We start from the raw sequence: 22,355 nt of genomic DNA, 5'->3' as shown, positions 1-22,355 counted from the left end.
ATTTTTCATTTTTAAAGGTGCCTGTCTTAAATATTGTGCTGGTGTGTGTTACATGCCCCATTTAGAGCCTGCTTGTCGTGTGCTGCATTTTACAGGATGCAAATGCAGATGCCGGCTCAAGAAAGGCAGACGAGGAGAATGAACACAAGAAGCAAAAAAGCATTCCCATTGGGACAAAGATCTGTGAATTTTATAACGCTCCCATTGTCAAGTTCTGGTTTTACACAGTAAGGCCTCCTTTTTAGCATTTGCCATTTAGCATGTTTTGAACATTCAGAGTTTAGAACCAAGAAAAAATGTCAAGGGCTTTAAAAAGTATTTTAAAAGTCACTGAATTAAAATTAATTTTGAAAATGAAACTAAAACCAGTACAGGTTTTTAACTAAAATTGGATCTAGCTATCTTGTCCTGTATTCCTATATATATATAAATGGTGTTATCCTAGACCCAAATACACCATTTTATAAAGCAAAATAAGCAAATTCTATTTGTTTAAGATGAAGGATTTTTTAGATGTCTTCAGTAATACAAACGTAGGGAAATACAGTTTTACTAAAAAATGAATAAAGAGAACCAGTGATTTAAAGAGCAAACTCACAGGTACCATTTTTGACCCCAGACCTTAAAGACTATCTTCAGACAGTCCCAGCAGGGGTGTCAGGTACTTTGTGGCTCCCCAAACCATGTAGTATGGGGGAGGGACTAGACTACCCAAGCAGTGAGCTGCAGCCCACACCAGTTTGGTCCTGGCACTGTCGTTCCATTCCTGATTGGATACAAGTTGGTGATGAGACATGAAAAGCTAAGTCCAAGGTCATGGACAGAGCAATGGGTGAGGGTAGGCAGGAGGCAAGGGTGAAGCTCTGTGGATTGGTGCCTGGAGGGCATAAGGATCCAGGCCAATGGTAAGCCTGCACACCAGGTCTTTAAGTAGGCATACCTGGGGCTGTTGCCAAAGCTGCTTCCGCCTGTCTGTTCTGATGAGAACCAGCATTGGGGCCAAGACTCTTACTTGGGCTTCACCCTGGATGCTCTGAGTGTCACCTCAGGACTTGGGGAAGGGTGTTGTTCATGTGACAACATCCCAGGGGATTCTGATGCAGTCCAAGGTGAGAACTCTATTCTATCCTCCTTACAGGAAACAGGCAGTGAATACAAGGAATTTTACCTAAATCCTGATAAAGCTTATACAACCAAGAGGGAATATCTTAAAAAAAAAAAAACCTGGCAAATCATAAATATAGTTGCTAGCACATCATTCCCACAGTCCATAGGAGGAGCCCATGCCAGTGAGAGTTCCTTCAGCTAAAGAGTCAGCAACTTAACAGTGAATCTACTTCAGACAACCTCCCTCCAACTTATACCTCACTCCCAGATACCTCACCCCACCCTCCACCTCCAAACTCTGTCTCTCCTTGCCACAAACACAGGGCATGTCAGAGACATGTCAGCACAAATTGGGGAGATTCGGGATGGCTCTGTATGCCTGGCACACTGCTCATTGTCCTCCCTCTAGCCTCCCACACAATTCAGAAAAGCAGAAAGATTCAAAAAAAGAAATCTGTGAGTTAGTGAGACATAAGTAACATTTTCCAATTTCCAGGAATATAGAAGACATATCAGTAAACTATTAAAACTCCCCCATGTATCATAATTTTGTGCCACTTCATACTTTCCCCATGAGGGTGACAATATCTTTATGTAGAAAAATGAAATGCCAGTGCTCACATCAAGCTCCCTCACTGCCCTGGTGAGGCAAGTGGAAAGCTTCCTTGAAATGAAACAGTCCAGTTGGAAATGCAAATTTGATTTAGAAGACACATCAAGCCCAAAATTGGGTTTCAATGTTTTTTCCAGCACATTACCTCCCCAAGCACTGTAACCGCTGTTCTCTCTCACAGATATCCTATTTGGGGTACCTGCTGCTCTTCAACTATGTCATCCTGGTGCGGATGGACCGCTGGCCGTGTCTCCAGGAGTGGATCGTCATCTCCTACATCCTGAGCCTGGCCTTAGAGAAAATTCGAGAGGTATTCACTCTAAAAGCTCCTCTCAGCCACACCAATCACTGACTTCAATTCAGCTACAGCTTCTTGTTGCAAAAACATCTCACACAAATCCTGAATGCTCGGAGCTTTCATTTTCGGGTGTCACCATCCCAAGTCTGTTCCATTCTTTTGTTTAAGATGCATACACCTTCTGCTTCCAACTGAACTTGGACTTGAAGTCAAAACGAGGCAAAAATGATGTGTTCATGACAAAAAAAAAAAAGCAACAGTAAATGCTGGCAGGTGCCTGAGGTAAACCAATTGCTACAGCTAAGCACAAATTTTGCTCCATTTTCTGGGAGCTGAAACCAGAAACAGAGAGATACAGGAGATAATCTCTTTGATGTAATTTAGGCCTCTGAACCCCACTGTTCCAGCTGGGGCTCCCCACACCCAGGGTAGGGGATCTTTCCTACATGATTTCTTAAAGGAGGGCTCTCAGGAGATCCTGAGAAGGAGCAGGGAAGCAGATCAGGAAGAGGAAGACCCTGAGTGAGGTGTGGTCCAGAGGAGCCAGTCCCTGGCCTAATCCCAAGGCAACGCTGAGTGTATTGGACACGGCAGAGTTTGTGGCCCCCTGAGCAAAAGGAGCAGTTTTGTTACCCACGTCAGTAATTGGCATCTATGAGAGAATGGGCTCCCGTTGACAAAGGAGAGCATAAGGCAGTACCTACAGCAGGTGAGGGCTGGCAGAGCAACCTGGTCAGGCCATTAGAGCCTCAGCTGCAAACGGGGGACACGATTTTCAACTGAGTGATGGAAAAGAACAGAGCCCGTCTGATGCATGACTTACAGGATTAAAATGAACATATAACTCTGAGGGCATTGTCTCCAGGGGGCAGAGGAAATATGGATCAGGTGCTTCTCCTCCTACTATCATTTAACTTACTATATTAGCTTATAGAGAGAAAGCTTATATCCAAAAATAAATGAGCTTGAATTGAAAAAGCACACAACAATATTTCATATTCTTTCTGCTCTGGAACTCATACTACTATTTGGCAACTATTGACTCTGACTCTGCCTCTTAGCCGAAGAAATGTTATTGGCAGCTTCAACCAGGTAGAGTGAGTCTGATGCTGTCAGTCCAGGCAGAGCCTGAGAAACCACAGTATTAAATTCATCACTTACAACTGTTCCCCTACGACTTCTCTTGTGTCCAGTGGGCTTCATTCAAACTCTGCGGATGTTACAAATGGGAATTCCCAAGTGGCCTGCCATGCCATCCCTAGGCCACTATATTGTTGAGTGCCAGCCATGCACATTGTATTGTTCTTTACTCCCGGTGCTCACCCTCTGGGTGCAGGTAAAAGGGCGGCCATCAGCCATCGTCCATGTATTGGCGAACAGTAGAAAGCATTCTTTCTTTTTATTATTGGCATTAATAGATTATTTTTATATATTTTTATATTTTATTTTATATAATTCTTACATCATTTTTCATTTTTGCACAATGTATATATTTTCATTTTGGTTATATTCCCCATACAATTCCCACCCCCCTTATTTTGACCCTAATCCTTCCTCTCCTCTGCCTTCCCCCCTCAGGTAGTGTGTCTCTGGTTTATAGTTGCTTGTTGATTTTTTTTTATTATAATTAGTCTTTTTCCTGGTCCATTATTTAGGTTTTCTAAATTCCTGTTATGAGCAAGACCATCCGGTATTTTTCTTTTTCTTTCTGGCTTATTTCGCTTAGCATGATCCCTTCCAGCTCCACCCATGTTGCTGAAAATTGCATGAGCGTTCTTAAACCAGTGACTCCCTCCATGTTGGCTGATAAATAGCCACCATCCCATCCAACCCCTGGTATCTGCAAGACCTACCCATAGTCTTCATAACTAAAGGAGTACCAACTGGTATAAAAGTTTCCCACCCTACCGTTCACCAAAGGTTTCCTGGGGTTCACTGTTTGCCTGCACATGTTTGTTATTTATTTTCAATTTTACTCTGAGAAAATGTCTTTTTAGCCAGTGAGAATTTTGAAAGAGTGATATCTCAAATAGGAGAAAATAAAGTTCAGTTTTCCCCTGACTTCTAAGTTGCCAAGGAATATTGACAGAATAGCTATCTCCTAAATCCATGTCATCTCTGCTAGGAGAAACTGCCCTTCTGTGGAACCACATGGGTTGATCTCAGCTGCTGAGTTTTCCACCTGGGCTCACTCTGGAGCATGGGCTAACAGGCCTGAGTCCAGAGAATCAGAAAAAAAACAATCAAAAAGTAGTTGTTTTAATTACAACCAGAAGGACATAATTTCAAAGGCATTTCCTGAGAAGTTTGTAAAACAGTGAATCTAGGAATACAGATTCCGTGGAATTTCCCTTTCTAGATATCATTCTTGCCTGAGAAGATTAGTTTTGAAAGCAGGAAATGGGACCAGATACCCTGGAATGTTCCATCAACCCCATCTTTCCAAGATCATAAGAAGATGAGGCTTCCAACATGACACTCCCTGTTTATTATTCTTTGGCATTTGTTTTCAGATCCTCATGTCAGAACCAGGCAAACTCAGCCAGAAAATAAAAGTCTGGCTTCAGGAATACTGGAATATCACAGATCTGGTGGCCATTTCCACCTTAGTGATTGGAGCCATCCTCCGCCTGCAGAAGCAGCCGTACATGGGCTACGGCCGGGTGATCTACTGTGTGGATATCATCTTCTGGTACATCCGCGTCCTGGACATCTTTGGTGTCAACAAGTATCTGGGGCCCTATGTGATGATGATCGGAAAGATGGTTAGTACTGATGCCCTGTGCCACTGTGGATGTGGGTAGAGCCTGAGACCAGGCTTGGGGTGGCTTCAGTAGATTGCACCTACTCTGTCCTTAGATAACTGTCTGGTTTCTAACAGGTTTTAGCTTTAAAAGGTCTAGGAGGCCTTCCTGGTGGCACAAGGGGTTAAGTCTCAGCACTATCAAGCTATAGGCAGCCACTGCAGCACAAGTTTGATCCCCGGCCAGGGAGCTGACCCACATGGCCCAGTAGACCTCTCCTGTCTCACCTGCTGCTCCCCTGGGCAGTGCATTTTAGTAGCTCCACTTGTTCTGCTCCCCATTCTGTCTCTAGTGAATCCTCTCACCCCTTGCACCTCTGGCCTACAACCCAGTTCTGGTATGCATAAGTGAAATAAATCTTTTTTAAAAAAAGACATAAGTCTACTACATGCTGATAACTTAATGAAGTCCAATTGACAAAAATGTTTGAGGGGCTACTGTATATTTAAGGATATACATAGATATGGCAATCACCTGGCTGACAACCTAACAAACAGACACACAGAGGGCCCAGGGTCCTTCCTCTACCTGTCCTCAAACTTCAGCACATGTGCTCTGGCCGGAGTAGACACAGGTGACTTGTATGATTGGGTCAAGACAAATCCATGACAACATTACTCCAGAACAGAATATGAAACTGAAAAAACAACTTGCAAATCATCCTAATATCACCTAAATGTTTGGTATTAGCCAGTGATAGGACTAGTCCCAGAAAAAAGGAAACCTTGTACATTTAGGAATAATTATTTATTAGGAATAATTATTTATTTGTGAGCAAAGGGATGTATGGTTTAGCTTATCCTGGCCAGGGCCTGCATTTTCAGGGATGTGCAAAATTAAGATTTATACCACTTCATTATGCATAGTAACCAGAGCACTGCGTTTGGGGTTGTACTCCCAAGTCTTTATTTTGTCATTTCCTTGTATATCTCCTCTTACTCTTGAGTTTCTCTTCCAAATCCCCATTTTTCCCCATAATTCTTCCCTTTGTCCATTATCCGTTAGAGTTACTATATTCCTTTATGGACAACAGTAGAGGAGAAGCAGGCAGGATTAAGAGCAGATGAGGATTGAAATGTTGTAGAGTAAGCCATACACATATTGTGCAGTAGGAAAACTAGTAGTCATGGAGGGATGGGAGGAGGGAAAGAGGCTTTCTTTATCCCAAATCAGCACTCATGATGTCTTTGGGGAGACAACACTGCAAACAGGGCAAGCATGGCCCCTGAGTCAAGACAGTAAAAGATGCTTCGCCCCACACAGATGATTGATATGCTGTATTTCGTGGTCATCATGCTGGTGGTGCTGATGAGCTTTGGGGTAGCCCGTCAAGCCATTCTCCACCCAGACGAGGAGCCTTCTTGGAAACTGGCCCGAAACATCTTCTACATGCCCTACTGGATGATCTACGGAGAGGTGTTTGCAGACCAGATAGACCGTAAGAATAGAATTGATAGTAAGATTCTCTTCCCTGCTTCTGAGGAAGATGATCAATTCTAAATTAATGGAAAAGTATGTGTTAATTTGGAAATAGAGTAGTTTTCATTCTGCCATAGGCTTCAAATTATTTTGTGAAGAAATAAGCAGATGATGAAATGGAGGTTTTCAGACATCAGTCATTTTTTGTACTCTAAAATCCACTCCCTGGAATTCTGAAGAGTCTCATGTCTCTTCAGCTGCATCTGATGAACATTCTCTTAGAATAATGTCATTCCAATGCCAATTTCCTAATTTTTCTTTGACCTAAATCTCTTTCCACCCCCAAAACAGAGCTGGTGGTATCATTCCAGGAGTAGACGGTGAGCACAGGAGGCCCTCTGGCACTTTCTGTCCTGCTCTCCTCCAGGTCACCACTTTCTAGTGCATACAAATGTGTAGCCCACTGCTCCCCAGCTCTGGCCTTCCCCTCAGATGACTTGTCAGGTTGATGTCCTGGTCCCAACATTCCATGGTGGGAGAAGGGTCACTGCAAGGCTCCTCCTCACCTCCCAGCCTTGGAGCTGGCTGTGTCTCCTGGTCTCCACTAACAACACCTGCTTCACTACACATTCCTGCCTGGTGCCAAGTGGGAATACAGTGCCACCTCCAGCAGCAAGCATGCACGTCATAATGCATCAGCCTCCTTCCAGCCCAGTGCTCTGGGGCATCTGTAGAACACACCGGAAGTGACTCCTAGTGCTTGGGGTTGGTGAGAAGGAACACAAGCCCTGTTTTGCACTTTCCTGCCTCTTTGAAAGTAAATATCTCTACAGTCAGGAGTGGTGAGTGGAGGACAGAAGGCTGAGAGGGGTTTCATCCTTTCAGGACCATCAGGATGCAGCCCAGATCATATTATGTCCACATTGTGTCCACATCATATGCATAGCAAGTGCATATAACCTAGCACACAACACGTTCACAATACATGGCATGCACAGATTATCACAGTGAATGGTAGACACACAGAGGCACCAAACTCCCCATCCCAGTGGAATGGTGATGAATGAGACCATAGAGAAAGTGAGCAGGTATGGTAAAAAATCATCAAAAAAAGATGAATGCAGAGCACTGCCCAGGGAAGCTTCTAGAAGGTAGCCAGAGTGCCCTCAGAGGAAACCTTACCTCAAATGTTTTCATTACAAATAAAATAGAATAGAAGAATTATGAATTAGCAAAAAGAAAACAAATGTAGCCCATAACCAAAATTTCCTCTTCACTACTGGAGTTTTTTGGTTTTGTTTTTAACAAACAATAATCTGAATGTTAGAGAAGAAATGAGCTGCAACCCTGCATGAATCTGGGGAAATGTAGTTCTTCTCCAGGCTGAGCTGGCTGGTTCCAGAGAATTTTGTGTTTAGGGAAGTGAAGATCAAATGGTCTTGTTTATTTTTGTCTGGACAGTTAACGCACCATAAATGAACAAGATTCTTTGGTGTTATTTTCACATCAGCACCAATAAAGCATCAGGCCCAATGATATGTCTGCTGCTCTCAGTGTTCTGCTTCTTGGGAACAGAAGATTTTAAACAACTGCCCTTGTATTAAATACAGCATTGTGGATACACCTACTGTCACTAGGTCAGACTGATCAGTATTACAATTCCTCGTTTATATAATATAGTTCTGAATATGTTATTATCACAAATATCTTAAAGTTAATTATTAGATGTTTTTATAACTTGATAAACCAGAACATGAAAATCCTATGTATTTCTATGTTCTGTAATTGAATTGACTTAGTGATCTCAATAAAATTTTCTTAGATGAAGGAAACTCTTATTTGATTTCCAAATCATATTGGTTTAAATAAATTAGTACATATATGCTAAATATTCCTGGATGTAAACACACTTTGTAATATTATTTTACTGTTTTTTAATTAAGTTGAATGAGAAAAGATGAAGAGGTGAACTTTAAGCTTTATGTACTATTTTCAGTCATACCATTAATGTAGGTTTTTGATTATTGATCCAATTATTACATAGCAATGTTATATATATTTGTGCTTTTGAAGTGTTTGTGTTGGGATGTAGGGAACGTTTGTTCAGTTAATTTATATGTTAAAAGATCACCTGCCAGTAGCCTCATGCCTTTTTTGCATAGTTATTAACTAGTGAGCTCTTGCAATTGCTTATGACATATGGTAAGATAAATATTCATGAAATATATATTTCCTATGATTAATAATGTTTACAGTTCCTCCAGATAATTTTTCAAGCATGAATAAGTAATTCTCAAGCTTAAACAGTTTGTATTCAATAGCTTGCAATAGAGGCAGCAAAACAGTTCTTACGTTGTTAATCATTTGCCTTACTTTTCTCTCAACTGTCATCTTATGTTCTTTCCTTCCTCCCTATCCCAACTGAAAATACCTTAAATTCGACTTTCAATCACCGAGTAGTCTACGCCATGGAAATTAATCGTAAGTTTATATGGAATGTATGACTCCAGTCCATGTAATGTGTACATTAATCCATCTCTTTCTTAGCTAACCACTGATAGTCTTATACTAGTTTCAAATTCTTCCCCTATTTTCTGGTGTCAATACTTTTTAAAGTAAGTAAAAAGTAAGTAGACTACAAATTCTTGGCTTTTACTTCAGTAAAAGGATAATTGGGATTATCCTTTTTTAAAAAAAAAAATTTCAGAAAGTAGTTCCCATATGATTGAAGTGATATTTCAAATGAGCAGAGAAAGAAAAGATTAATTTTCTAACTGGGCACCTACCCCATAACATAATTATTTTCAAAGCTAGCGTACAAGTGAAACCAAGAAAACAACCAGAAGACAAAATAGGCTAATGTTAAGTAACTAGGAGACACAGTAACTTTCTCATTAACGGTAAAGAAAATCAAAAGATTGGTCTGCTTAGAAATTAAGAACTTCTATATGTGAGAAACCCAATAAAGAAATGGGCAAAAGTTTACAAATATGCCAAGGGAAGCATCACTATCTCTGAATCCAGAAATGAACTTCGTTGTATGAATAATTTTCACATGGAAAATTATTGCTTATGAAATAAGAAAAAATTCATATTCAAAAAGAAGTAGGTCATTTAACAACATGGGTATCTGTCATCTATTCCTGACAAACTTTCATTTCAGCTCCTTGTGGTGACAATCTGTTTGATGAGGAAGGCAAGCGGCTGCCCCCCTGCATCCCAGGGGCCTGGCTCACTCCTGCCATCATGGCGTGCTACCTTCTCGTGGCCAACATCCTGCTGGTGAACCTGCTCATCGCTGTTTTCAAGTACATGTCACGGCTGAGGACCATGCCACTCTTCTTTATTATCTACACATTTTCAGTTTAACCCCAGACATCACCCATGCTGCCATGTATTTACACAAAATTACACTAAAACAATTAAAAGGCAGTATTTTTAATTCCATCATAATCAGCCTGAATGTATTCATAAATCAAGAGTTGACACCTAAATACATTTACATTTCATCTTGGTTAGTATTTTAACAGTGAGTATATATCTTAAGCTAATGAAACTATTTTCTTTAAGGAGTCTCCTCAGAGAGATTTGATCAAATTAGTCACTGATTCTTTATCAAAGTCAAAGAAAACAATGCTAATTTTGCAACTCATTACAACTATTGAAATAGTCTGTGAAGTGTATTCCTTCTCACAAAATAGAAGATAAAATGGTCTAGGAAAGAGATGTCAAGTTTCTTACAAAATTTGGCCATTCTGGCATGATGTGTTGAGTATGTGGCCATGCTTAATAAATGCTGAAGAAAAAATTTAGGTTGTCTCAGATGAAAAATATAAGGGTAAAATCCATCACAGAAATATAGAATCTTATAACTGATCAACGCATGGAAAAGAATCTGGTTCACACTGCTGGTTTAAGAGATGAAAAACTGGAGGTTTCTAAGGTCCCCATAGAAAACTTATGTGATCAAAAGTTCAACTTCTGGCAATAACACACTGCCTCCAATTGAAATCTAAAAGAATGCAAAGAATTGTACTTACCCAACACCAAAATAATGCAACTTAGATCAAATAAGTTCAATAATTAACCCACTTGTTTACCAAAAAAAGTAGTCAACTAATTGACCAAATTGAAAGTTGAAATATGTCTGAACACTTAGTAAAACGGCCCATATGTCTAAATATATGGTAAAAAATTTCCTAAGTATGTGTCAGTAATTGGACTACAGTTTCTAAAGAAAGCAGGTGATAGTGATTTCAGTACATGTCTTTATTTATATGAGTAAATTGTCCTTGAGCATAGGCAGACCAAAGGACTGGTAATCAGGATGGCAGGACTAACTGGCAATAAGAAGTCACTTCACTGTGTATTTCCATTTCAATGTAAGTAATCCTGATTGCCCTGAGAAATCATAACAACTAATAAAACCAACTTTAAATTTGTGTTCTGTTTGAAGCAATACCTTCTTTGAAGTCAAATCCATCTCCAACCAAGTGTGGAAATTTCAGCGATATCAGCTGATTATGACATTCCATGACCGGCCAGTCCTACCTCCACCAATGATCATTTTAAGCCACATCTATATAATCATTATGCATCTCAGAGGTCGCTATAGGAAGAAAAGAGAAGGGGACCAAGATGAGCGGGACCGTGGTTTGAGTAAGTGGAGGGCTCTTTCATGTCTGTCTTGAGCTAATTACAAAAGTGTTGCCTCTGGACACCCTCAAGTGGAAATCTCACACTTGAATGTGTTAAAAACACAGCTCTCTAAGCCAACTGCTGTTCTTTGCAGATTGCTTCTCATTTTGTGTTGCTTTTATTCTAGTTTTGTAAATGTATTAGTAATTAAAATCACTAAAAACCCACTCATACAGGGATGGAAAGTTGAGAGAGATCTTGCAAATAACTCTTGGCTATAAATTCAATCTTCATTTCAAAATGTTTTAAAGTGGTGCCTCCAAGGAGGATGCAAAAATATTGTGCAATGAACTGTATAAAATATTTGCAAAAAGCTTCCCAGAAAATAGTACTTAGTTTCATTTTCCAAATACCTGTCATTTTTTTTTTATAGTGTTAAAAAGTGAGCTGTTTTGCTCCAGTGCAAGAGGCAATTGCTACAATGACTACAAGTCTTTGTACACTAGGCATTTGGAGAAGTTGGAGAATTGCCTAACAGAGACAGGGAAGGGAACTTATTTCGGGTGGTGGTGAAATTCACAATGGCGCAATTAACTGATTCTTCACCGCTATTGTTTGTTTCTCACGTGGCTTGTCCCTCTGCACAGAGCTGTTTCTCAGCGATGAGGAGCTGAAGAGGCTGCATGAGTTTGAGGAGCAGTGTGTGCAGGAGCACTTCCAAGAAAAGGAGGATGAGCAGCAGTCATCCAGCGAGGAGCGAATCCGAGTCACTTGTGAGAGGTGTGCTGGTCCTCGGGCTGTGGGGTCGTAGACTTCTTTACCCCACCCTTAGGAAGATGCTGAAGTTCTTTTATTTATTTATTTGTTTGTTTGTTTGTTTGTTTATATTCCACATCATTGTTCATTTTTGTACAATGTTTACTTTCTTTTCTCAGGGTAGTCCCCACAGAATTTCCACTACCAATTCACCTGTGCACCACCATAGTCCCATGTGCTCTTCCCACCCTTGTTGATCCTTCTCCCTTCCGGTGCTGAAGTTCTTTTAAGTATTTCTGCATTCTCTTGTGTAATCAACATGCCCCCTTCCCCTAAGTGGATGGTGACTGCATATTGCTTCCAAAGTGAATGATGACCTATTTGTGTTGGAAAAAGTCCAGGCCCAAACCAAACAATCTTCTGACAATTCTTGCCCACACCCTCAAGTGGGGGTGTTTGCCAGACACCCTGCATTGAATGGATAGAAAAACCAGCTGCAGGGCTGTGTAAGCCCCTGGCGACCTATTTTTCTTCCTGCTCTTGAATAAATTGGTGTCTGCGCCAATGGTCTTCCTCCAGGAACTGACCTTGGCATCCCACTTATGATCTTGCTCTCCTCCCAAAATCTCTCCCAATATCACAGGGCACAGGTAAAGACTCTGTGCCCCTATGAGACCAAGAACTTCTAGAGGGGCAGAGGCCTCTCTCCCCCATAAGGGTAGAAGCCTTTCAAAGGGAGCAGGGTCTGTTTATGAGACACTTTTACGTCCTGGGTACCCAGCAACATCCGCATCATCCACGTACAGTACTTCATGAGTGCAGAATGAATGAATTCTTTCATGTGGGACTCAATAAATAAGCAAATGAAGGCAGACCAGGGAGAGGCAAAAAGGGTACACTTTCCAAACTTGATCCTGTTCCTCTTCCTGCAGTTGGGAATGAATAACCAGCAAAGGGCAGATGGATACAGTAAACCTGCACCTTCATCATGTTTTTAACCACAAAATTTTTGAGAACATTTATCATTTAATAAAAGCAATTTAATTTTGTTCAAGATCATGATAATAAAACATTGTTCCAAAAAAGTTTAACCAAACTTCAGGTAGTCAGATGCAGGTGAGATTGATGAAGACATAGTCCTAACTGGGTTATAGGTCAACATTTTATTTTTTGAGTACTCAGAATAAAGTTTCCTGATATATGTGTTGATTGATAAAAATAAATACATGAAAAAACCTTAAAAGAAGATTTCTATACACAATTGCCAATCAAGGACCTCAACAATTACACAATTACAACAGAATTCATGATGCACCTGAAGTCTCCCTGGTGCATTTGAAGCCAGTGACTGCCTCAACCCATAGGTGAGACAACGCATCTGGCAGTTTTTGGGCCCCTCTCTTCTCCTAGATTTAGTTACCTTATAATCCAACCAGTCAAACTCAAGGGTGATCTGTACCAACTCTGGGCCTTAATAAGGTACATTTTCAGGAAAACTTTGAAATGCTTCTTTGCTACTTTAATAATACTAAGAATTTCAGGCTATAAAAAGTATTGATTTCATGAGATACCCTCATTTTTGACCATTTAAAAAATGCCCATTTTTTAGTTAGACATTAACTTGAATTTAATCACAGTCAGTAATCTACAATGGAAATTATATTTGGTTTCACTCTGCCTCTTCCCCTCCTCCCTTCCTTGAGCATTGTTTGGATTTTTACCATTCTTCAACCAAGGCTCCAAGAATGTGATTATCAGGTCACTACCAAATTGCATTTTCCTCTGGGGGATCTGTGTACATGTAATAGGAATGAAAGTGTGCCAGGCAGTAAAAACAGGCTGCTTCCTGTTTCCCTTGACCGAGATCTCCAGGAGAGATGGGAACACATTCCTACCCCGCCAGGTCCTTGATTGACTCTTTCTAGGCTGAATCATAGATGGATGACAGTGACCAAAAGAGGCAGGGTTTGGGGTTTTCTTAACTAGGACAGCGGGGAGCAAGGAAGAAGGTGGAAGAATGGAAATAAAAGTACTTATTTCTACCTAACTTTTGGCACCAATGGTTTATTTTAAAATCAAGTATGTGAGAGCTCAAAGATCCTTGTCAGTTCTTTAATCTTTAGTATATGGTTGTTTTTATTTTCTGCAACCGTTTGATGATTTTCCTGTTCTGCTAGCTGAGTGCCAGCACCATTCCGAAGGCAGCGGGGAAACGTGGGCTTCAGTTCCTTCCTTCCCTCCCAGTTATCTGGGCACCTTCTTTTCCAAACTGGGGCCAATGGTTTGCATGCCTCAGTCTTACAAATGCATCCACACAGGAAATTTAAGCATTTGTCCTGTTCCCCCACATAGAGAGGGGGGCTTTGAAGGCTGATAAGCAGGAACCCAATGCATGGCTTTCTCAAGAAAGAATTTGTGAGGGAGTCAGCATGGATGACTTTTAAATGAAGTTTTATTGCAAGTCAAAGGGGCAGGTTTGTTAAGGAAAAAGGGACATTTGTGCAGGCACAATGGGCAATTTTTAAGGGGCAAGGAACTGCCTTTTGAAAGGGGCAGGATTACTAACAAAGAGACACCTGCATGGACACCAGTGGGCAGTTTTGGGGTAAGGCCTGTATTTTCCCTAAGTAAGGGGTATTTTAGTGTTCTTAAGTGGAATTTTTAATTGTCCTGGGTGGAATTTCTCCCTTTGGAGTTAAGTTGGCTTCCCAGTTGGTTTTCTACCTCCATCTTCAGTTCCTGGCTTTGCCTGCCAATCTTCCAAAGACTTTGTTAGTCACCCTATCTCTGCCTCAGGCAAATCCAGGAGACAGGGAGTCTAGAGGCTGGAGTCATGGTGTCTTCCCCAGCAGGGTGTCCAGGAATGCTGTCAGAACCAGGTAAGAGTTGGGAAGGGGTATGAGGCAAGCAATTTAGTGAGTGTTAAAGGGTAATCCTAACGAGGGTCAGAGTTATTTATATGTTTTCTGCTCTAAGCTTCCATTAGCATTTAAACATTTTGCAAGGCCCATCATTTAGTCCATCAATAAGAGATGTACAGTATGACTCAGCTTTAGTTAACACAAAACTGTTGGGTATTTCATCCAAAGTCCTATCCAACAGGCCCACATAGCTGCTGGGTACTGCCTTTGTGGTTTGACCCTGCAAGCTTGGACCTCTGCTACACTCTGGGCTCTGAGAGTGGCATCTCCACCTTGTTTAGCAAAACAGATATCTCTATGACTCCCTTTTTATCACTAATAGTCATCACACTCTGTTTATTTCCCATAATAGATAAAACATGGTCCACTTGCTTCTTTCCTTGTCTATTGCCAGCACATGGACAAGCTACCATGACACCTTCACTTTGATTCTTAGTATCCCCTAACTGAGCCTCCATATTCATTTCTGCGCTTTTAGTCCATTTTGCTCTCAAAAGGCTATAACTGGATCCTGTAACCTAGCCTACTCATTCTCCTTAAAAGTCCTCAGTGGTCCCCACCACGCCCAGGCCTAGAGGGCAGTCAGTCCAGCCTCCCCCTAATGCTCAGTACTCCAGCCTCACTGTCGCTGTTGTTGTTTTTTCATTTCCTCAGAGGCACCATTTCCTTTCTGCTACAGGGCCCTTGCACTTGCAGTTCCCTCTACCCACTCATCCTTGGATCTCTACTCAAATGCCAATTCCTTCTGGAAAACTTCCCTGACCCCTTTACACCTGAGACTAGGGCAGGGCCCTCAGGTGCTAAGCTCCACATAAGCAGGGACCACCTCTGGATTTTGTTCCCGAAAGTATCATCTCCACAGAGTAGGAGGTCTGAGGTGAGGCCATGTGTTCTATAAGATGATGCAGCAGAGTTACGAGTCTAGAACTTAATATTCCATAGTGTACTTATTAAAAAAGGAGGAAACCAGATTTTAGATGTAAGTCGTGTTCTTTGTGTAGTCTTTCACATATAAAAACTCTAGAAGTCAGCATAACCAGATTCTGCTCTGGGTGTTTCCCCCTAAAATTACTAAAGTTAAAAGGCAGCCCCATATGAAGAAATAGATGAGAATTAAAATAGCTGGATATAAAATTTGGAGTGGATTAGACAGCAGTATGATCTATAGAGCTGGGATAAAATTACAGGGTAGGACTAGTCTTAGAACTCAAATACAGAGTTGCTGAAATACAGAGTTCTAAGTCTCTATAGACAGAGAGAGATCTGGAAACATGAGTTTACTTCAAGTATGAACTAGACTGAATTGTTCCACTAGAATTATGTTAACCTTTAACTCTGTCATTAAGGAACTGGTCCCATATAATTCATAAGAAGCCTTACAGGTAAAGAGTGATGGTTGCACATGAGAAGATAGATGACTGTACATAAAGTAGGTTTAATAACTGGCTTACTGTTGAACCCCCAATGACTAAGTTCTGTTCTTAGGAACAACACACAGGGACTTTTACCATGACAACATAAATTTGGACCTTATGTTTTATAGCTAAGATTCTGTGCAATAAAATGATGCCATCTGTAGGTATTTTCTTGGAAATAACTACAAGATCCCCAGTGATTTATATACTGTTGTAGCTATCATTTGAACAAGATAGAAAACATTCTTTATAACTCCTTAACAGAAATGTGTTCTAAACTACTTTTACTGTTTAATGGTATAATGTTCAAAAATCAAAGACCCTAGGGCCTCCCCAATGGCACAGCTGGTTGAGCGCTGTGCTGTGAAGCTGTCCGCAGCCTCTGTAGCGTGGGTTCAATTCCCAGGCGGCCAGGGAGATTCCCACATGGCGCGGCACACCTCTCTTGTCTCGCCCGCTGCTCCCCTCAGCAGTGCTTTCGGTCCATCTGCCTATTCTGCTACCTGCTCTGTCTCTGGTGAATCCTCTCACCCTCCTGTGCCTCTGACCTGTACCCCAGTTCTTATATAAAAATAAATAAATGATTAAAAAAATCAAAGACCCTAAATAATAGATATACTAAGATATAGATAAAAGCACCTGGAGGTTGGCAGGCATGACTTCCTATGGTCCTGTCATTTTTACACTTGCTTAGCACTTCTAGCTCATGGGGCACTTCCATTTAGACAATTTCATCTAATTCTCACAGCATCATCGGCTGCCTGTTTTCATGAGTCACCCACTGGCAACAGTTGGACAGTAAAGAGAAGCAGGTGGAACTGGGCTCATCTCAAAAAGAATCCTAAAGTTAAAAAAAAATCAAAATAACCTTTTTGGGCCCAGCAGCTTATAAATTTCATTTGTATCTAGTTTCCTTTGATATAGAAGAATAGAGAGGGCTAGGCCGCAGGAATTGTTTTTCAGGCCTGCCAACTGAAAAATCACATGTTTGGTGCTTAGAAAATGACCTTACCATCCTTTCCAAATATTTTTGCTAGGAAGTAAACACTGCCATAATGTGTGAAATAAAACCCTAGTGAAGACTTGGATGATCAGCAGGTACATTCAAATTCAGAAATAGCTGCAGAAGCCAGGGACTCCAATTGGGGGGATGTGGATAAAAGTAGACCTTTTTTTTTTTTAAGATTTATTTATTTTTATGCATACAAGAGCTGAGCTACAGGCCAGAGATGCGGGGAGTGAGAGGATCCACCAGCGACAGAGCGGGGAACAGAACAGGCAGATTGACTGAAATACACTGCTGAGGGGAGCAGCAGGTGAGACAGGAAAGGTCTGCTACGCCATGCGGGATTCTCGCCGGCCGGCCAGGATCAAACCCGCACTGCAGGGGCTGCGGACAGCTTCACAGTGCAGTGCAACCGCCTGTGCCACCAGGGAGCCTGCTACTCTATCTCTAAGCAAGAAGTGACATGATTGTGTGTCTGTATTATAACTTTGGATTAAGGTGCAAAGACATTGAAGGTGAGGAAGCAATTGATAACAACTAAAACTTTATCAATTTAGGAAACAAAATGAGGCCATAAATCTTTTAGATTAAATCAAATAGTTGTGGATCCCCATTCTGCTTATTCTAAGGGTGGCTTCTTTGCTCTTACTGCTCTTCTACCTTGAGTCAGTTGCAGGAGATCCAGTGGCCCTCCGGACTCCCTACCTATTACATCAGGCTAAGAGGGTAGAGTCAACCAGTGCTTTTTCCCCCTCTCTCCCTCTGTCCTCCTGCCATTTGATCCAGGAAGTAGGCATGGTACATGGCAGAGGGGATTATAAAGCCCCAGATTTTTCTGATTGGAGGATAGAAAAGGGAAGCTCTAGGGAGCTGGAAGTACTAGGGAGTGTGCAGAGAAGAAGAAACTTGGGAAAGATTGAAAGCATTTGGGGAGATGAGATGAACAAAAAAGGGTAAAGTAAGGAACTCTGGAATTTGATCCTCCCCCCAATAAAAGCAGCAATAAAGGTGGCAAAAACTTCTAGAATCAACTTATTCAGAACTCTGGAAATTAACCAATGGCTTACAGCAACCAGCAGAGTACTTATTCAAGAAACCTGGCTGAATCTTGTTTTTTAAAGTGATCATTGTGACATTTCAACTTACAGAGTCCCATTCCCCCTTCTGCAGTTCAGGGGTAGCCTTGAAAAAAAAAAAAGCATGAGAGACAAGTGGGACATGAACTGTCCATGAGGGCTTTGTAAAGCCCTGACATTCCTGGGACTCTGAAAGGCCATACCCAAGCAGAGGACTGTGACGTGTTCCAGAAACATCTGAGAAGGCTGAACACTCAATCTGACCAGTCTTGAGACTCTGCGAGAGCAGGAAAGAAAAGCTAAGGCAAAGAGGTGAACTTCCTGACTTACTCGTAAAGACATGAGCATACAGAGCCCCTCAGCAAAGACTGGGAGGTTTTTCTATTCCAGAGACTAAAGGAAACTTCTCTATTCATTAGCTGGTCACTAAACTAGCAGAACAGAGATTTCAGTAGCCACATACAATAAAGTATACAGACTTTACAGAATTACTTCTAAAAAAAAAAAAATCACCAAACAAAGGACAAAAATAGAGAATTATAAAAGACTTCAGAGAAAAATTACTTATCTATATTTTATCAGCTTATTTACTTTAAAAAGTTTGCACAGCTGCATTATCGCTTCCTGGAGTGTTTGTGAAAGGATCTCAAAGTTCGACTATTACAGAAGCAATGTGGCTTTAATAATAAAAGAATCATAGGGGTAAGAGATTTAAAGTGAACAAGGAGACATTACATTTAATGGAGAAATCAAGTCTTATTCCAGGAAATGGAAAATTAACAGTGAAAAGTTCTGCTGTTGGTCCCTGAAATGCTAGAGGGAGAAACCTTAGGATCTGTAATAGCTGTGGTGAGAAGTTTTCAAAGTCAGGACTTAAACATTTGGTCCTCCTGGTGGCAAACTTCCAGAAAGCCAGACCCTTCCTGCTCAAATGATGTGGTTTCCCAAGGGACATATAAATAGTCCTCTCCCCACAAAAAGAGCTAAGAATAGACTCTCGCACACTGCAGAGCACAGCTGTCAGTGTGGCCAACAGGAACATGGCATTAGTAGAAGCAGTTCTGGGAGAAATGGGGCAAGGTAGCTGCAAGCAGCAGGAAGGGAAGAGCGCACAGGAGATGCCGTCAGGTAGCAAGCAGAAATCTGTGCAGAGAAACGCCACCAGTGACCAGGCAGTGGATGAGAGGAGAGCAGGGAGAACAGGGGAGAGAATTTATAAGACTATGTAGTGAGGGTAGCAAAGGCCTACTAAGCACAGACTCAATGCCAACTGTGTGTCACTAGAGACTCCCTGTACATTTCTAATAAAAGACAGAAATATGGGAGAAAACCAAAGCTTAACGGAATCCCACCCAAATGTTTGCCTTCACGCAGGCATGTACTTGCCAAAACAGATCACCCACCTTGCCTGGGCCAGAGGACCAAAGCTCTCAACCAGGAGCCAAGACCCCCTCTATCCCCACTACCCCAAAGATAAATGTAACATTTGGGAGGTAGTCCTGAATCCTGGGCATACCGCACAGCCTCTTAGAGTTGAATTTCACAAAGTCATTGAAAGAATTTATACTCTACATATTCTTGAAATAGAAAACATAGTCTGTTACCAGCAGGTTTTAGTTCAGGCAACATTATGATTTCAAAGGTGTTGCCTTATCTTCTGGAAGTTAAAGAAAAATCTAACAAGATATTTATAATCTGCATGATTTTTTTAAATAACCCCATTAAGGAAATACTAATTATGAAATACAATAAACAATTTAAAGTCACCGATCCTCTTCAGAGAATGAAATGACCTCTTGTCCCTTAAGGGAAATGTCTGAGCGCCTGAATTTAATTATTAACAATTTATTTTCTGAATCCCTTGTGCTTCAAATAAGAAATTTATTTACTTTTTCATCTTAACCATTCATTCTGCAGGCTACAGTCAAAAACTCAAAAAACTGAGTGCTAGTATCTTCCTTTGTTACTGGTAATTATCAGCCCATCAGCAATGCGATGGGTCAGCTAAAAGGAAAAAGTTGGAGCAAATGCCAAACTCCACTGTACATTCCAATCCCAGCTCCACTACTCGCCAGCTCTGTGACTTTGTGCAAATTATTTACACTCTTTCTGACTTAATTTCCTTATCTGTAAATGGGGGCGGATAATAACAGTACCTACCTCGTAGGGCTGTTGCACGGAATAAACAAGCCTAGAGTAATACCTCACTGTGTGTTTATTAACAAGTATATAAGGCAACGGGTGGTGAATAGTGAGCACCACAGAGGTTAACTGGGTTTCTAATATTTCTGGATGCTCTTCACAATCATTTTTAGTAGTTATAACAGGAACGTAAGAAGCTTGAAAATATCCCCAATGAGCTCCAAGGGCCTCAAAAAACCTGGAAAATCATACAGCAATTAGACTTTATGCTTTTTTTTTTATTTTTTAAATCAGATTTATTTATTTATACAAGCACTGGGGTACAGGCCAGAGGCGCAGGAGGGTGAGAGAATTCACCAGAGACAGAGCGGGGAGCAGAACAGGCAGAAGGACCGAAATACACTGCTGAGGGGAGCAGCGGGCGAGACAGGAGAAGTCTGCTGAGCCATGTGGGAATCTCCCTGGCCGACTGGGAATCGAACCGGTGCTGCAGAGGCTGCGGACAGCTTCACAGCACTGTGCTCAACCCGCTGCGCCACCAGGGAGACCCAAGACTTTGTGCTTTTAATATTTCATTCATCTCAGTTTAATAATTCTGTCCTTTTGTATTCATCAGGGTTGAAAATATGTCAATGAGGTTGGAAGAAATCAATGAGAGAGAAAATTTTACGAAAACGTCCCTGCAGAGTATGGACCTTCGACTTGCTCAACTAGAAGAATTATCTAACAGAATGGCGAATGCGCTGGAAAACCTTGCCGGGATTGACAAAGCTGATCTGATACAGACTCGGTCCCGGGCTTCTTCTGAATGTGATGCAACGTTTCTTCTAAGGCAAAGCAGCCTCAACAGCGCCGATGGCTACAGCCTGTACAGGTATCATTTTAATGGCGAGGAGTTGTCATATGAGGATAGTTCTCTCTCCATGTCATCAGGGACAGGTCTCAGGAGAAAAACCTGTTCCTTCTGTATGAAGGAAGAGAAGGACGTGAAAATACCTCTGGAAGCAGACTGTCAGGGCAACCTTCACCTTTTACCCAGCTCAAGCATGCCAGCAACAGCAGACTGCTGCCAGCTTGCATTAGGCAATGCCAAGAACACATCAGAGCAGAAAACAGGCCCAGATATTGGGATTTCAGATGAAGATAGCGAAAAGCAGACAGACCCTAAAAGAGAAGAAACTCCGTCCCCAAGTTTAAATCCAACAGATGTTATGCATGGACAAAACAAATCAGATTTTCAAAACACATACCTAACAGTGGAAAGAGCAAAGATAGAAGGTACTATATCCTGTCCCCTGCAAGAAACAAAAATGATGTACTATTACCCCGATGAAGCAGTCCACGCTTGTAAAACTATGAAGTCCAGAAGTTTCATATATTCCCATGGAAGAAAGCTGGTCAGTGGGGTTAACAAGTGGAGCGCAGAGTCCAGTTCAATCATGGACCAAGCATGTCCCTCTGCAGTTGAGCAGTGGACAACAGAATGGAAATACCAAGTTCAAAAGATCACACGCTCTCGCAGTACCGATAGCCCTTCTTTTGTGTCAGAAGCTGCAATACAAGCTGAATATAAAGAGCGATTTGCAGATATGGAAGATGACGACTGTGTTTCTGAAACAGTCCCTCAAACCACTCACCTAAGTTTAGCTGCAGATGAAACAATTGGGAAAGAGAACTTACTGTCTGTGAAACCAGACCAAGCTCTGAGATTTCCAACATTAAGGTCGAAAAGTTTACATGGCCACCCTAGGCATATTAAAGCCTTACAGGGCAAGTAACTTAGTAACTGTGTCTAGAACTAAAGGGAAGAACAGAAGGTTAAGCAAGAGAAAAATTCAACAGAGACTGAACGCTGATTGTGTTTTCTTTCATTTCTAAATCAAAACCATCTTGGTCATCTCAACATCATCCATTTCTAAAACAACACTTTCATTTAAAATGCTCAAAAATTTAAATTTTAAGCATTCAACTTAAAGTAATATTTTGTTAGTGTATGTTAGTAAACTTAGGGGGTTTTTTAGTTGGAATAGGGTCAGAGGAAAGTGAAAATTCTCTAATAGATAAATTGCTTAATTAGTACAGATGATTCTATGATCGCTTTATTTCTGAGGGCAACCAAAGAGCCGAAGAAATGCTTTTGGGTGCCACCAACATTAACCT

The 22,355-nt window shown here is 41.3% G+C and overlaps 1 protein-coding gene across 1 annotated transcript in view; it reads left to right on the top strand.

Annotated features, from left to right (window-relative positions):
- The window catches only part of TRPM1 (transient receptor potential cation channel subfamily M member 1), a 55,237-nt gene extending 33,105 nt beyond the window's left edge, over positions 1–22,132 (top strand). Inside the window, exons 19-27 of the mRNA XM_037511404.2 lie at positions 96–227; positions 1,902–2,030; positions 4,532–4,783; positions 6,086–6,260; positions 8,702–8,722; positions 9,405–9,549; positions 10,698–10,900; positions 11,527–11,659; positions 20,812–22,132. Of these exons, the coding sequence (XP_037367301.1) occupies positions 96–227; positions 1,902–2,030; positions 4,532–4,783; positions 6,086–6,260; positions 8,702–8,722; positions 9,405–9,549; positions 10,698–10,900; positions 11,527–11,659; positions 20,812–21,973 (2,352 nt within the window). The 3' untranslated portion in view covers positions 21,974–22,132. The remainder of the gene's footprint in view (positions 1–95; positions 228–1,901; positions 2,031–4,531; positions 4,784–6,085; positions 6,261–8,701; positions 8,723–9,404; positions 9,550–10,697; positions 10,901–11,526; positions 11,660–20,811) is intronic.
- Positions 22,133–22,355: the final 223 nt, after the last annotated feature.

Source organism: Talpa occidentalis, unplaced genomic scaffold, assembly GCF_014898055.3.
Source record: "Talpa occidentalis isolate TD23 unplaced genomic scaffold, MPIMG_talOcc4v2.1 talOcc4.14, whole genome shotgun sequence".
NCBI classification, from domain to species: Eukaryota; Metazoa; Chordata; class Mammalia; order Eulipotyphla; family Talpidae; genus Talpa; species Talpa occidentalis.
The sequence above is the reverse complement of the archived record's forward strand: the minus strand, read 5'-3'. Positions and strand labels throughout refer to the sequence as shown.